The following is a 14,413-nucleotide window of genomic DNA, read 5'->3' on the forward strand; positions in this document are numbered from 1 at the left end:
AAAATAAAGTGCGTTGGAGAACGGGGAAAGTGGAGAGTGGTAGCACCTATTCTTCGTGGACAAAGACGTGAAGCTGCTGTCTCCTGTAAAGGAAAAGGCTGAGTTTGTGAATCGTGTTTGGACCCGTTAACATTCATACACAATGACTGGGCACTCACTTTCAATCGATATCTCCTTCCATTCTGCGCTGACAGCCACTGGCTGTGACTGGCTGTTTTGATGAAGCTAAGGAGATTCTAGACCTGTTAATACCGCCAGCCTTTGAGCCTTTGCTGATAAATCTTCTCCTCCCAGTCATGGTCATTTCTTAGATGAGGTACTGTAAAATCGCGCCCTGTGGAATTTTCTAAAGGGAAGGGGTTAAGAGTGAATTCACGCGGCGGGGTTTTAAGTTTAGGCGTCAAGAATGACTGCATCATTGTGCAAACTCTCCATCCTTGGATATTGAATCTCGGTGATGTTGACTGCCTCTCAACAGAGCCAGTCGACTTAAAATGAACAATATGCCGTGCCACCATAAGAAAATATTTCTAAATGAATTAGAGCAGATTATTTGGTCAACATATATTTTCTACTCCGTGAGCGATTTGGATCTATATCAGCTCTGCGTGGTGTCCAATAATCACTTTTTTATGCAATTATACTTGCGAGCTGAAAATAGATGGTTAAAATTGGAAAGTTCGTTTACAAAGCTGGGTCAAAAAGTGCACTCTACTCGTATTCCCGATGTAATCAGTTGATTACATTTCACTTCAGTAATTTGAAGAAAGGGTGACGGAAGGTTGCCTCTGATCGTGGCTCCTGTCGAAACTGATTGAGTGTACTTCATGTAAAACCGAAAACCGGCTCCATACGTTAATTCCCCCGCCCCGTCACAAACACACATAATTCGTGTAACAGTTTTTTTTCTACGCTTTAAATAAATACCTTCACTTCAAAGTTAAGCAAATGTTAGTGTTACATCCAATCACGTGATTTGAACAAGCCTTTTACCTGAGTGATTAAACCTCTCGTAACATGTCCTTAATATTGCATGGGACAAAATACTAAAGAAGTGTTTTCCCTCTCTCTGGCGTTCTTACACACATGCGGATTAAACTCTGTTAAACCTGGCGACGTTTCGTTTCACCTGTCCTGGTTGTTAATATCAAGTCACTTTCACTTCAGGGTTTCAGAATGCTGAACTTCCAAGATTGTTTAATTGCATAACATAACTACTGTAAGTGCAGAAACTGTACGCTGAATTCTTAAATACAGCGCACGTTTCCTAACTACATCACGTTTTAGGCTGTGTGAGGTATTCAAATGAATCACTTTCGACACCTAACTGTAAACTCTTTGATATTTCAGTAAAGCCTGTGTTGCTATAATATAACCAGATGCTTTGCGGCTGAATAAAATATTGAAGTAGAAATAGACACGATGGTCACAAAGATGTTGCTCATCTCTTATCTCTATTCATTCCTGACCAACACATGTCATCTGGGAGAGTGTCAAAGGAAAGAAGTCCCCAGATAGAAGACTACAGCTGTCACTGTGTAGTCTGCAGGGCCAAGTCCACACCAGTCACGCTTCTCCCTTTTGCATGAGAAGAAGCCCATATGCAGAAAGAGTTTATTGATTTTTTTTTGCAAAGATTGTGCGTAGGTTAGGAACTGTGAAGTGTCGGTTGGAAGGGAATCTGCGCTGTGAGTGGCAGGTCAGCGACATTCGCTCAAGAAACAGCTGAGTAACAAAGCAGACAGGAAAGTTGGTGCTCGCTGAATATTGCGACTTTACTTTGAACAGGGGAAATTTTGACCATGATGCCCAACCATATGCGGAGAGCAAAGAGGGCTTCCCCCACCGCCCCCCCCCCCATCATTTTGGTATCATGGATCATTTATTTATCGTCTTTTCACCAACGTATCCATTAAGTTGACGACCACTCGCGGTTACCGTGAGAGATAACCCGCAATGGTATAAAAATGTTGCTTCTCGCTGAAAGGTGCGAGATCACAAACGTGTTGAAGAAATTGATAGAGTCGGCGCGCTTTATCAAACGATTACCCAATTGTCGGGGGATATACTTTGTCCAAAAGTGTCGAATTAGCGTGGCGATACACTGGTTCATCACATGGAATCTAAAAAAAAACGTGATAAAGCGTTGGAGGAACCCGAGAAGAAATAATAGCATGCTATGCAAAAACAAAGAGTACCGAAAGGCGCTTACTGGAATACGGTGCTGTTAAAACCACAAATGTTGTCTAGCAGTCGCAGCATTCGCTAATTGATGTGTACTGACACTGCAGTTCACAGTGTTTAGTATCATAGCCAAGTAAATGTTTGCAAACACGACCTTGTGTTTCCAGACAAACTGCATCCTGGTCCATCTCAACTCCAGTCTGTCAGCGCCTACCCAAGTAAAACTGGAAACTGTGAAAATGTTGTTTGGGTGGAGTGTTATATCCTTATTACGTTCTCTGCGCCTCCATTCTGCTCCCTTAATCAGACAAGACATAAAACGTGTGCCCATTCCCACCTGGCCCTGGAGAAAATTGATCTCAGGCGGACAATAGGCAGACGTTTTGTTTTGAAAAGTATGGCGAAAGTCTAAACTAAATGCAAATGTTTAACTTTCACCTTGCCCCAGGTTTGGCCAGTGTGATCTATCAACTGATAGAGAAGTGGATTACAGGATTGAGCCTTTCTTGTTTCCATTCGCGCTGACGTGAGATGCAATACACACAAACATCAAAAAAGTTAAATTCTAACGTTAATATGCAAATATGTTTAGCACTATTTGGTGTTGAATTTGAGATAAATCGGGGGGGGGGGGGGGGAGACGTCCATTATAGATGACAGAGTAAGCATTTCCCGTAGAACAGGGCATTCATCAACAAGTGAAGAGGTGATAAAATGACTTGTTAGGTCTTTCATATAGTCTCTCGCGTTTTCAGCGGATACGACTTCAAAGGTTAAAATGCAGGCGGGCAAAATGCTCATGCATATTGAAACTATTTTACTGACTCACCCCACCACTGTGATTTCATCAAACGCCAAATATTGCTCTTGCATTTTCACCTGATGATGGGCACCCACACAGCACCCGAACCCCTCCCCCACCCAGCACCCTGAAATTATATCCTTATTATTTCACGTTGATTGGTCCCTACGAAGGTATCGTAACTTCTGCCAAGCAGTTTTGGCTTACCGCATGATTATAAACAGGGCAATCAATCTGCTGCAATTTATAATTGCAGAATGATCGGAACACAAGCCAAGAAAACGTGGGAAAAGATGCAGACTTTGACTTTAGCTGCCTCACTCTCTCCCGCTCTTTCACCCACATACAATCAAGAGTATGACTAACCAGCGGCAAAATGAAAACTCCCAAAAGGGGAAAGAGGGCCTGAACATGTAAACATACTTTCTTGCATTTTGTGGTTTTGTTTTAGTCAACCGTTCGACCGCGATGAAAATTGCAAAATGAACCTTCCAAATACACAAAAAAAACCCCAGAAGGATATGACAGAAGAAAGGCGGAAAAAAAATTGCAACTATACCTAAACCTCAGAAGCGGCCGCGGCTTCCGCTATTCTCTAGGCGAGATGTTGCGAGTCTTTCAAAGGCAGGGGGAAAAAAAAGACACCAAAAAAAAACTGTCATAAATTAATGGTTACCATGGCTCCCGGATGGCTGATTGGACGGGGGCGTCGGTGACGCGGCGGGGCGCGTGACGGCGATATGAATAAGGTGTGCGCGAGCTCCAAGAAACATGCAGTCGAGTGAGCGCGTGCGGCGGGCAGAGCAGCAGCGGCGGTGATTGGCATGTTTATCCACACGACTACTATAGCTGTACAGTAAACACGACTGGAGATATTTCTCTTCCAGATCAGGAAAGTTGAACCATGAAATCAAAAGCAATGCTTGCCACAGGCCTGTCACCCATCTTTTCTTTCTGGAGTATTTAATATATGTATTATAATTTTGCTAATACGAGCAAACTTAAGAGATACTTATGAGACAAGCGGCCGAATTAAACACTTGTACCTTTTGCATCATGTTGGAGTAAATAATTTACTTCAATACTCCAGAGTGACAGCACTGTTGCTTGTTAATTAGAGTAGCTTTTCATTATTTTATAGTAATTTCTTTAAGAGGGCGATTGTTTCTTTAGGAGTACACCTGCTTCGATTTTCTTTGACTGATATCAGCTACCTCAAAAGAAAGAACGCTGGCCATTTAAATCCGTTGGAAGCATCGCCCTTTAATAACAGCCATTCTAAAGGATCAGCCTCCTGGACGATCGAGGACCTCATTATTACCAGCCAAATATCTAACCGTCAGCTATCTCATTATCTGGGAACAATCCAAAGACAATGGTGCACTGTGCGGGGTGCGAAAGGCCTATTCTTGATAGGTTCCTATTAAACGTCCTGGACCGAGCTTGGCACGTGAAATGTGTTCAGTGCTGCGAATGCAAATGCAATTTAACAGAAAAATGTTTTTCGCGAGAGGGAAAACTCTACTGCAAGAACGACTTTTTTCGGTAAGTGCAATAGTATGGCTTTGAGGCGTCACGCTGTGTTCGTATAGCGCTAGCTTCAAGTTTGTTTTACGTTATGTCAGGACTGAAATGCTGTTATTTTATCTGTTTGACAAGACAGTGCTTGGTGAAAACAAATAATGCATGTCTCCTAGCTAGCTTAATTAGTGCTATTAGATAACTTTCACATTTATAAAGCATGTCTTGTTCGGTTACCCGAGGAAAAGAAATAGTAACTTTAACTATTCATCATAAATCCTGCACGGAACTATTTACTGTTTCACGGCATGGTAGGACAGCTGAAATATTTACACACATCCACTCAAACCACAATCTGTAACTTTGTTGATCTTGTAATGCGGAAAATGTGTATTCAGCAGAGAAAATATAACTCGCACTTTTCTTTTGCTGAGGCAAATTAAAGCAAAGATCAATAATAACGAACCCTAGAGGAAATCCATCGGCTCTGTCTACATTCTTGCTGTTTTATCTTTTTTTTTGGGTAACGATGTGATAAGCGTTTTTGAATAATAAGTGTGTGAAGAGAAACCATAGACAAAGCACATACGAGCAAATCTTTGTTAGCAATTACCCAAGTAAAGCGAACAAATAGCTGCACAGTTGTAATTCCCAAACTCATGAACCAAACGTCCAACCCAAGTTTGAGAGTAAATTCAGTGATAGCTTACATGCTGAGTTACTTTAATCTTTAATGTTGAATCAATTATTTCTATCAAACTTTGTACAGTATGACTTTCATTTACAGCCAAGCGGCATGCATATGCGGAATAACTCTTGAAGTAATATATTTAATTTTCTTTAATTAAGTTATTACAGTACTAGTCCTTTGAAAGTGTTAGCCTGATTCAAGTTGCACAATCTAATGAGACAGCAAAATATCCTTTAGCTATCGCTTATATACCGGAATTATTTATTGAACCAACCACCCCCTCAGTTATTATTAATGAATGGTTTAATGTCAAGTTTGAAGACCTTTCTAATCAGGCACTCCTGAAATCTCCTTCCTCCTCCGGGATCATACGCCATCATCATTTCAATCTGCCGTCACCTGTAAATGACGTAACATTTATTAATCCAATGAATTTTACACCCAGCATGAAAATGAGATTCTTTAAAAATGTCGTTTTCACTAGAATGCCATTTTTAAAGTTTACACACGCCATGCTACGCACTTTGAAGTAAGACAACTGCAGTATTAGCAAAAGAAAAGCACATTTCTCACTTGCTGCTCTTTTTCAAATAAAACAAGTTTGTCGTGTCCTTGCTTTAAAAATGTGTCGGTAAACTTGCACAGACTTGAATAGTTTATGGTCACCTGTTATACAATTTCGTCAAACACTATCTTGGTCAAGAAGTTAACAAAAATTAAAACATTGTACCGAAATATTTTAAGAGGAAAACAGAAAATACCCACGAGTTTAACAGGCAAATTATTTCATATATACGTCGAAATGGACATAGACTAGGTTATGTGTTAGCTGCCCGAAGGTGTGCATTAATTTTCGCTGTACTCTTCATTTCTGTGACCACGACTCGATTCAATTTTATGGATAATGAACAACATATTTTAGATAAATTGCCACAAAATCTTTTAATAAAGGTTGTGTATATTGAATTGGGATGGAGACGAAGCATATTATTTCGCTATAGTTTATGCGAATGGGACGGAAAATTAGCCGCATTGTGAAATGGAAGCTGGGAGTTACACGATAGTGTCGACCTGGTTTATTGTGAAGCCCCCTCCCCCCCCAGATAGCATTCTGTCACTTTTGGCCAGTTTGCTGACAGGAACTTCTCATAAATAGTCCGTTCTCATTTTCAGTCGATTTTCTAAATGTAATACTTCACTGATCAATCTGTCACGCGCCGATGTGTCGGTCACGATTTAGCCTGGTCTCCGTTGCTTGATAATGCAGATCTATACAAATATAGGTAACTTTTCTTCCGTTTGTACGCCCCTGGACACACTTTAGAGCAGGACAACAGCAGTATTAGCAATAATCTATCCACCATTAACTCCGTTCTACCCGATTAGTATGATGTAGTTAACTACCAATGTACTAAACAGAATTAAGAATTCCTTTGACCATTTTCCCGCTACTGTGGTGCTTTACAGTCGTTTTGGTACGAAGTGTGCCGGCTGCTATCAGGGTATCTCCCCGAGCGATCTGGTGAGGAGAGCGAGAAGCAAAGTCTTTCATCTGAACTGTTTTACTTGTATGATATGCAACAAACAACTTTCCACCGGAGAAGAGCTTTACATCATCGACGAAAACAAATTTGTTTGCAAAGACGATTTTTTAAACAGCAATAATTCGAAAGAAAACGGCCCGCTGTCACGTAAGGCCAAGTCCTCGTTGTATATCCGTATATGTATATCTGTGTGTGTGTGTGTGTGTGTGTGTGTGTGTGTGTGTGTGTGTGTGTGTGTGTGTGTGTGTGTGTGTGTGTTTATTTATGCTTATTAGGAAACTGGGCGACAGTGCGGCCCTGTACTGCTTAGTCTAATATGTTGATCAATAACTCATAGTTTTACTGTTATCTGGTCTTGAGTGTTTTATCAAATCGAATATTTTATGGAACGGTGATAATCGGCATTACATAATGGTCGGGCATTCGGATTGTATGTTTTTTTTAATTGCAACGGTTACGGGGCACAGCGATATGGTTTTAAAATCCATTTCACCCACAATGCCAACTCGTATTAATTGCTGGCAATTTAAACACCATTTGTTATTTGATGCGTTATGCGAGTCGCTGAATGTACATTTTTGTGTAGGTAGTTTTCAAATGACTCTACTCTGTGTGTCCAATGTTCTGGATTAGATACCTAATCTTTGATTCCCGTTGCTATTTTGTTTTGCAATTTTCATTTTAATGTAACCGCAACTAACGAACGATGCGCTTGGGGAAGATTAATTTTGGGCTGTTAGGTAATTTATAATTGTATCACTTAAATATAGGCGTAGGTAAATATTTCATTTTAATATGTTAAAATGCAATAAAAAGCGCTCCAAAGCGGCTATATATCAATTATTAATAAAATCTCGGCGATTATCATCGTTAAATCGGCTATTTACCTGATGTGAGCACATTCTTCATCCCCCGTCATTTTGTATGTTGTACAGTAACGGCATGTAGTGATCAGAGTTTATCTCCGGATTGTCAAGACCATTTACAAGATGACACAAAGGACTCAGAAATCGCCAATATTTCAGATAAAGAGACTACCAATAACGAGAACGAGGAACAGAACCTGGGAGCCAAGCGCCGGGGACCCCGCACAACCATCAAAGCGAAACAGCTGGAAACTCTCAAAGCGGCATTCGCGGCCACCCCCAAACCCACAAGACACATCCGAGAGCAGCTAGCTCAGGAAACCGGGCTAAACATGAGGGTCATACAGGTAAGAGAGGCATCCAGAACCCGAGGCTGCGAATTTCAACGTAACCGCAGATTAGTGGCCGGGGTTACGTGGAGGGTGTGAGGGGATGCAATTGTTCGAGTCAATATAAAACTTGCTGTTTAAGTGCTTAAACGGAAATGTGCTACAGGAGATGGAGTTAAAGATATTTTGAAATTGAGAAATTGTATAAAGAACGCTTCGATCGGGGAAGTCATTCAAACGTGACAAGTGGGTAGAGGTCGTGCTACCAACGGCTAACCAGCGGGTGCATCTCGTGGTTCAGGATAAATCCTCCGAGCAGTTTCTAGTAACAAAAAAAAAGATAGATGGCCACAGTAGGATACGTCGCAGTAGGGAAACGTATATAACGCGAAAAAAAAAACCGAACCTAAATAAGGGAAACTAGGTAAACAAACCTCTTTATTTGTGTGAAATGTGTAAGGAGAGAACACGGGAAGCCGAGAGAACTCAAGAAGACTGCACCCAAGAGGTCAAGCCGGGTCCAAACAAATACAAATAAATCGGGAGGTTGTGTAATGATGTGGTCAGGACAGTGCGAACAATTGTCAAGCTGGAAACAAAGAGAGATATTCCAGTAGGTTATCACCAACTATGTATAGCAGGATGCTGTTTATGGAACGAATCGAGATATAAACTGGTAGGGAGGGTGGACGGGAATACCCGGGTTAAGTTTTCTGGCAGCTGACAAACTAGAGTCTAAGAGCGAGAATGAAGCCCCCCCCCCCCCCCCCCACGCCCCGCAAATATACATTTATCGGCTGTATTTTGAAGGAACTCGGGAAGCGTTTCATGTACTCGACCGCTCCAGTTCTCGACTGGGTAGAGGGAACAGGCCCTAAATCAGAGGGAGCGAAGAGAGAAACGCGTTTCTACTGGAACAGGGAAAACACCCGTCGGGGAGTGCAAAATTGACACTTTGTCGACACTTGTTTTAACTGTGGAATAAACAAGGATTTGTGAAGTAGGCTATCCAAAGTATAAGGCCTTCACTTTGGTGACCTGGGCAAAATAAAGAGACCATCGGCCTCAGGCCAGTGACAATAATTACTTATGGTAGTAGTAACGGGAATTAGTTTCACAACACTTCACTTGTCTTACTTTATTCATGCATTTTTTTCAATTTATGTGATTTTTATACAAACTTAAATTTCATTTCATTTTCAATGCAATATTGGGATTATTAAATGTTTGCTTATTATAATGTTGTGAACCTTCTAATTCGAACAATAAGTGCCTTTTATTTTGAAATTTACAAGGTGAAGCAGCGAAACCGTTTACATTTTTTTCTATTTTAAGAATCGCTTTCTTCCTGGAAAGTCCCCCCCCCCCCAAAGATATGACAGTTCAGCCATTATTCTACTTTATCTCCCGATTCTGTAGATGAATGTGTGTTGTAAGAAGGAAGCCCAGTTATAATTCAACTTCAAAATATATACCAAACGCTGTGTGGCATTCTAGAAGTATTGTTACTGCAAAGGATTTGCTGCCCATTGGTTGTTTTATTTGAGTGGAGTTTTACATTGACTCTATTGTGTTTCTTTGTATCTACTGCGAATGCCCGCAAGAAAATGGGTCTCAGGTGACATGTTCCATCCTGAGATTATTTTAACTTTGAACTTTGAGAAGTCAGGAATTGTGACGATATTATCGAAAGATTTGGCAAGGCTGTTAAAGCGATTCGATGTTTTATTCTGGGAAAGGCTTCTGGCTTTCCTCCGTCTTTTGAACATTACGATGTAAATATTAGCAGCCTGCGTTTCAAGACTGGTTTGAGTTTAATGTTGCCTTGTAGTTAAGTAAATCTTTTATATACTTCAGGTTCCCCTTAATTCTAAACTGTGGGATTGGAAGTTTCGTGTTTACATTGTAAGTATGGTTTAATATTAACTCGGGATTTTCGAAATAAAAGGATTCTCGTGGCTGCTTTGTGCCCCAGGTCTGGTTCCAAAACAGGAGGTCCAAGGAGAGGCGGATGAAGCAGCTGAGTGCTTTAGGGGCTCGTAGACACGCGTTTTTCCGCAGCCCCAGACGGATGAGACCCCTGGGAGATCGCCTCGACGGGGCTGACATGATGGGAAACGGCCCTTTCAATTACTACGGGGGTAAGTCCCAATTCATTTCTGTTAAACACTCCCCAGGATGTGCTTAAAAACTGATTACTTATTTAACGAGAAAGAGGCTGCAAATTCAGTTTTACAGTCATATATTGACGGACAATTGAAATACTGTATGAAGTTAGCCATTGATTGACTTATTATTGACTTATTCAATCACTGATTATAGGAAGAGACTGTCCGTGCTATTTTAAGGCTAAAGTATATCTTTTCTCTAAACTACCTACTTATCAATGTCAGATCAGTTTCATGTACGGAACCAACTAGGCAGCAAAAGATTACACCCGAGAAACAGGGATCGCACCCAAAGTAGTGTCTGCAGTAAATAGTCTGCTTCGGATAACCACGGGAATATACAAAAAAAAGATCTGAAATAGTCACACCATATGTTGGTACATGCATTAAAATACAGAGTGTGGGAGAATGATACATTCCCATAGGATTTGGTTTACCAATGGCGTTCTAGTTCTAAACTGTTTAAAGGTTTCCAGTGTTCCTATTAAAACTAGCTAGTGTTAAATTGGTTTTAATTGTATGCTTTGTTTTCCATTAGAGAGTTTGGAGAGCATGTGTGATAGGGAAAGTCATGGAGTCAGAGAACTTCGCTTTTTAATGAAAGAAATATTTTAGAAAAAAATTGAGATGCATCACTTGTTATATTGCCTTATTCTATATTTTGCACCTTTCCCTACTTTGACTTAAGTAACCGTTTCTTCATATTCTGTACCGTGAACAAAGTTATATACTGTGCTTACTTATAATTTTAAGAATTAATAAAATGCATACATGGTATAATTGCTGCTGTTCGAGTTATAATGGCACGTATCTAATCAGAATAATGGATAGTTAGAATAAGTCCTGAAACTGTTTTGTATCTGAATTATTTTATTATACAATTTTTTAAGTGTACAGAGGGTGAACATGTTAAAAATTTTATTAATTTATATATTTTGAGATGTTGAAAAACACCTATCCGCATTCCTCAGCTGGGACATTTGTTAACTTTGCTGCTTAGAAAGTTTCCATGTCTGTGTTCCTTGTCTTACTGGTGGGGCTTCCAGTAGATTGTAAACAGCATACTCGCTGTTATTTGATGGCGAGAACATGGAACGACAATAAGCACGCAGGAGGGGATGGGGTTAATTAATATGGCGTGAATGTACTGCTTAAGTAGGAGGTTCGTAACAAGACCGTAGCACGAAGCATTAAATGTTTCAACTACATTTCTTCAGCCCACTCAAATAAAAGCGTTTATATTGAAATCGTAAATCTGCGTTTTTAATGTTAAGAATAATGTATCTATTCCTTTTTTAAACAACAGCATGCTTTTAAAAATGTATTCTTTAAAGATGCACTATTGCCAAGATGAGTGCATTTCATTTACATTGGATTGTCCTGCGCTGTTAATTGCTGGTACGTTTGTCTCTCAAGTATCTGAAAAAAAAGATTATTAAAAAAAAGCTACTCTAAACACAGCGATAATCGGACCCACTGACTAGGATCACCCCATGCTCGATCTCACACTGAAACCACACATTTGAAATTAAAATGACTGTGGACATGAGCGCACTTAAGTTTTCAATAATTCTGCTGGCCGAGATTTTAAAGTCCATCAATATTTTCACCCATCTTTTAACTAAGTAGAGGCGGCCCGTATTAGTAAGCATATTCAGCATTTCATTTACTTATGTAAATTAGTGTGCATTCAGGCTGAACTGGAGAAAGGAATTATCGGATGTAGAGTGTTGTAGCTGAAAAATAAACAAAAATACAATTTACAAGAGATAAGCAGATCCAGATGAATTTCAGGACACTTTTCTGAAGGACTAAGCGAACTCTGTCCTAACTTTTTAAAAATTGATCTTATCAAGATTTGGGAAGTATTTTTGACGTTAGTAAGTGAAGCATTGTTTTTAATACCAGGATTTTAACATTTTGCGAAATGATATTAATACCTGTGGAGCATTTAGATAGAAGACTACTTTCAAAACACTTTCACTGAATTGTGCAACTAACGATTTTACGTGCAGATTTAAAATTCGGTCCAGAATAATAAACTATTTTACAGTATTTTTCAAGCTATGATTCTAGCGTGGCAGGTTGTTATTTGCCGAAATGCTCTAAAATGACTAGTTGAGTGGTGTTTTTGTGAGAGCGGTTGCGATTGTGTAAAATGAGTGAGCATTATTCAAAAAGTGGGACCCTGCTGCGCCAGACCTTCTGTGTGATAAGGATTAATAACAGAGAATAGTTTCCCAAGCGTTTGTTTGCAATCACATCTGCTTCAATTTCACTTACAGAAATGAAATCTTTAGAGAGAAAGAGAAAAAAGGAGACAATCTGATTTACAAATAGGGCATAAATTAGAGCAAAAACATGCTTTTTGTTCCCACTGTACTCTGCTCATTCCGCCGTGAATTCAGATGGATTCTGATCAACCGCTTTCGGGTTAATAAAAAATAAAGGGGCACCAGCAAAAAGGAAAAATAATTAAACCTACCCCACCCAAAAAATAAACTGATCTTGATGTCCGTTCCGCAGCTGGGAAATAATTTAATACATTATTAAGCCAATAAATATTAAAATATCTATAATTCTGCAAATGTTTTGTTTAAGGCCCTCCCATATAATTGGTATTATTGAATAGGAATGAATTTTTAATGTAGTTAGCAACCTTTGTATGTTGATCCTGATTTATTTTAATTTGCCACAGAACTTAATACAGGAATCCGCGGTTCCCAGAGATAGATGAAGATTGAGTTCCTGGTTACAGATTTTCATGTTGACCGTAGATCAATTTGAATGGCTTACAAAGAATACCAATGAAATGAAATAATTTGGCTATACATGTGCAAGACTTTCTATTGGTGGTTTAATCTACAATCCAACTTGTAAACCTATCTGTGTCTTGGAAGCGGATTAACTAGGTTGGGATTTAGTATATTCAAGGGCCAATTATATTCAGAGCTGCTTCTAATCAACACTAAGCGAACGTGGTGAGGAGTTAAATCAAAATCAGCGATTTAATTTCCAGTGTAATCTCAACGCAAAGCCAAGTTAGAAATTTCATAGTTTGTCATGTCACGTTTTAAGAAATTTGTATCATGAAGAGTTCACGTATTCTCAGGTTTTGTTTTTGATCAATCCTGTGTTAATACTTAACAAGAACGTCTAATTTATCTGATTACTGGATTTATTCTTAGTTTATTTGTATTTGACGTCCTGAAATTGAAAAGTGTAAGATTGCCTATTGTTGTATATTTATCCTTATTTGTCTTGTTTTTCCTTCCACAGATTATCAGACTGAATATTACGGCCCTGGAAGCAATTACGATTTCTTTCCTCAAGGTCCCCCCTCGTCTCAAGCTCAAACTCCGGTGGATCTGGGTTTTGTGCCCTCCTCCGGGCCTGGGGCGACCCCACTCGGCGGACTCGAGCATCCACTGCCCGGCCACCACCCGACCAATCTTCCGGGGCCAGGCGACGGCCAGAGGTTTACTGACATGATCTCTCACTCTCACGGGGACTCTCCCAGCCCAGAGCCGGGGTTAACGGGACCGTCAATGCACACGATGGCGGCGGATGTGTTCGGCCCAGGTCCCAGCCCGTCCTTCTCTCTCACGAATGGGGGATACGCCAACCATTTGTCACATCCGCCTCCGGAAATGAATGAAGCAGCCGTTTGGTAACGACTTCCGACTTGGCGGAAATTACTGAAATTGACAATGTGTCTCGCTCTGTGCTCCATCCCACCCCAAAGACAGTTCGTTGGCTGCCCGGTCAGCAAGAACGAGGCCAAGATCATCAACGAAACTCGTCACAAAACAAACTAAAATAACACTTTTTAAAAAGTGAAAGCATCAAACGAAAAGGAAGTTGCAACGAGTTTAGTGGAGCAACAAGTTTTGAAAGGGACGGCATTCTGAGCGGAGTTTTAGAATCCAAAAAAGTACACATTTCAGAAAAGACAAAAGCGTTCGGGAGCCCCCAAGACTTCAACGCAAACTACTCTACCTACACAAAGCTGAACAACAAAAAGCTCATAAATGAACTGAAAGAGTCTACTGTTTACGTATTATATTTAATTCAGGAGTTTAATGTTTTAGAAAACATTTTAGAACCTCTTGATCCGAGTTGAACAAACGGGCATCATGTAACCAAACTTTTTATTTGTTTCCAAAAAGATGTACAAAAATTACTGGAGTTATGGTTAACGGCTCCAACTTGTACAAAGTGATTTTTTTTGCGTATGTTTACAAAAGTGGAGAAACAAACTAGAAAGGTGCCAAATAGACAAGTCATAGCACAATTATTGTAGGTGCA

The 14,413-nt window shown here is 40.0% G+C and overlaps 1 protein-coding gene across 1 annotated transcript; it reads left to right on the forward strand.

Annotated features, from left to right (window-relative positions):
- The first annotated feature begins 3,771 nt into the window (after positions 1 to 3,771).
- LOC132396007 (LIM/homeobox protein Lhx1-like) lies at positions 3,772 to 14,104 on the forward strand. Its single transcript, XM_059973292.1, has 5 exons — positions 3,772 to 4,531; positions 6,666 to 6,889; positions 7,678 to 7,955; positions 9,913 to 10,078; positions 13,385 to 14,104. The coding sequence occupies exons 1-5, from the start codon at positions 4,362 to 4,364 to the stop codon at positions 13,777 to 13,779; spliced, it is 1,233 nt and encodes a 410-aa protein (XP_059829275.1). The 5' UTR covers positions 3,772 to 4,361; the 3' UTR covers positions 13,780 to 14,104.
- The last annotated feature ends 309 nt before the right edge of the window (positions 14,105 to 14,413 follow it).

The sequence above is a fragment of the Hypanus sabinus genome, chromosome 6 (genome assembly GCF_030144855.1).
Source record: "Hypanus sabinus isolate sHypSab1 chromosome 6, sHypSab1.hap1, whole genome shotgun sequence".
Taxonomy (NCBI): domain Eukaryota; kingdom Metazoa; phylum Chordata; class Chondrichthyes; order Myliobatiformes; family Dasyatidae; genus Hypanus; species Hypanus sabinus.

Bases quoted from the DNA above. Each gene is read 5' to 3' on its own strand.
- LOC132396007 (XM_059973292.1), top strand. From the start codon at position 4,362: ATGGTGCACTGTGCGGGGTGCGAAAGGCCTATTCTTGATAGGTTCCTA. The intron at 4,532-6,665 runs GTAAGTGCAATA...GGTGCTTTACAG, and splicing joins TGCAAGAACGACTTTTTTCG to TCGTTTTGGTACGAAGTGTG. The intron at 7,956-9,912 runs GTAAGAGAGGCA...TTTGTGCCCCAG, and splicing joins TAAACATGAGGGTCATACAG to GTCTGGTTCCAAAACAGGAG.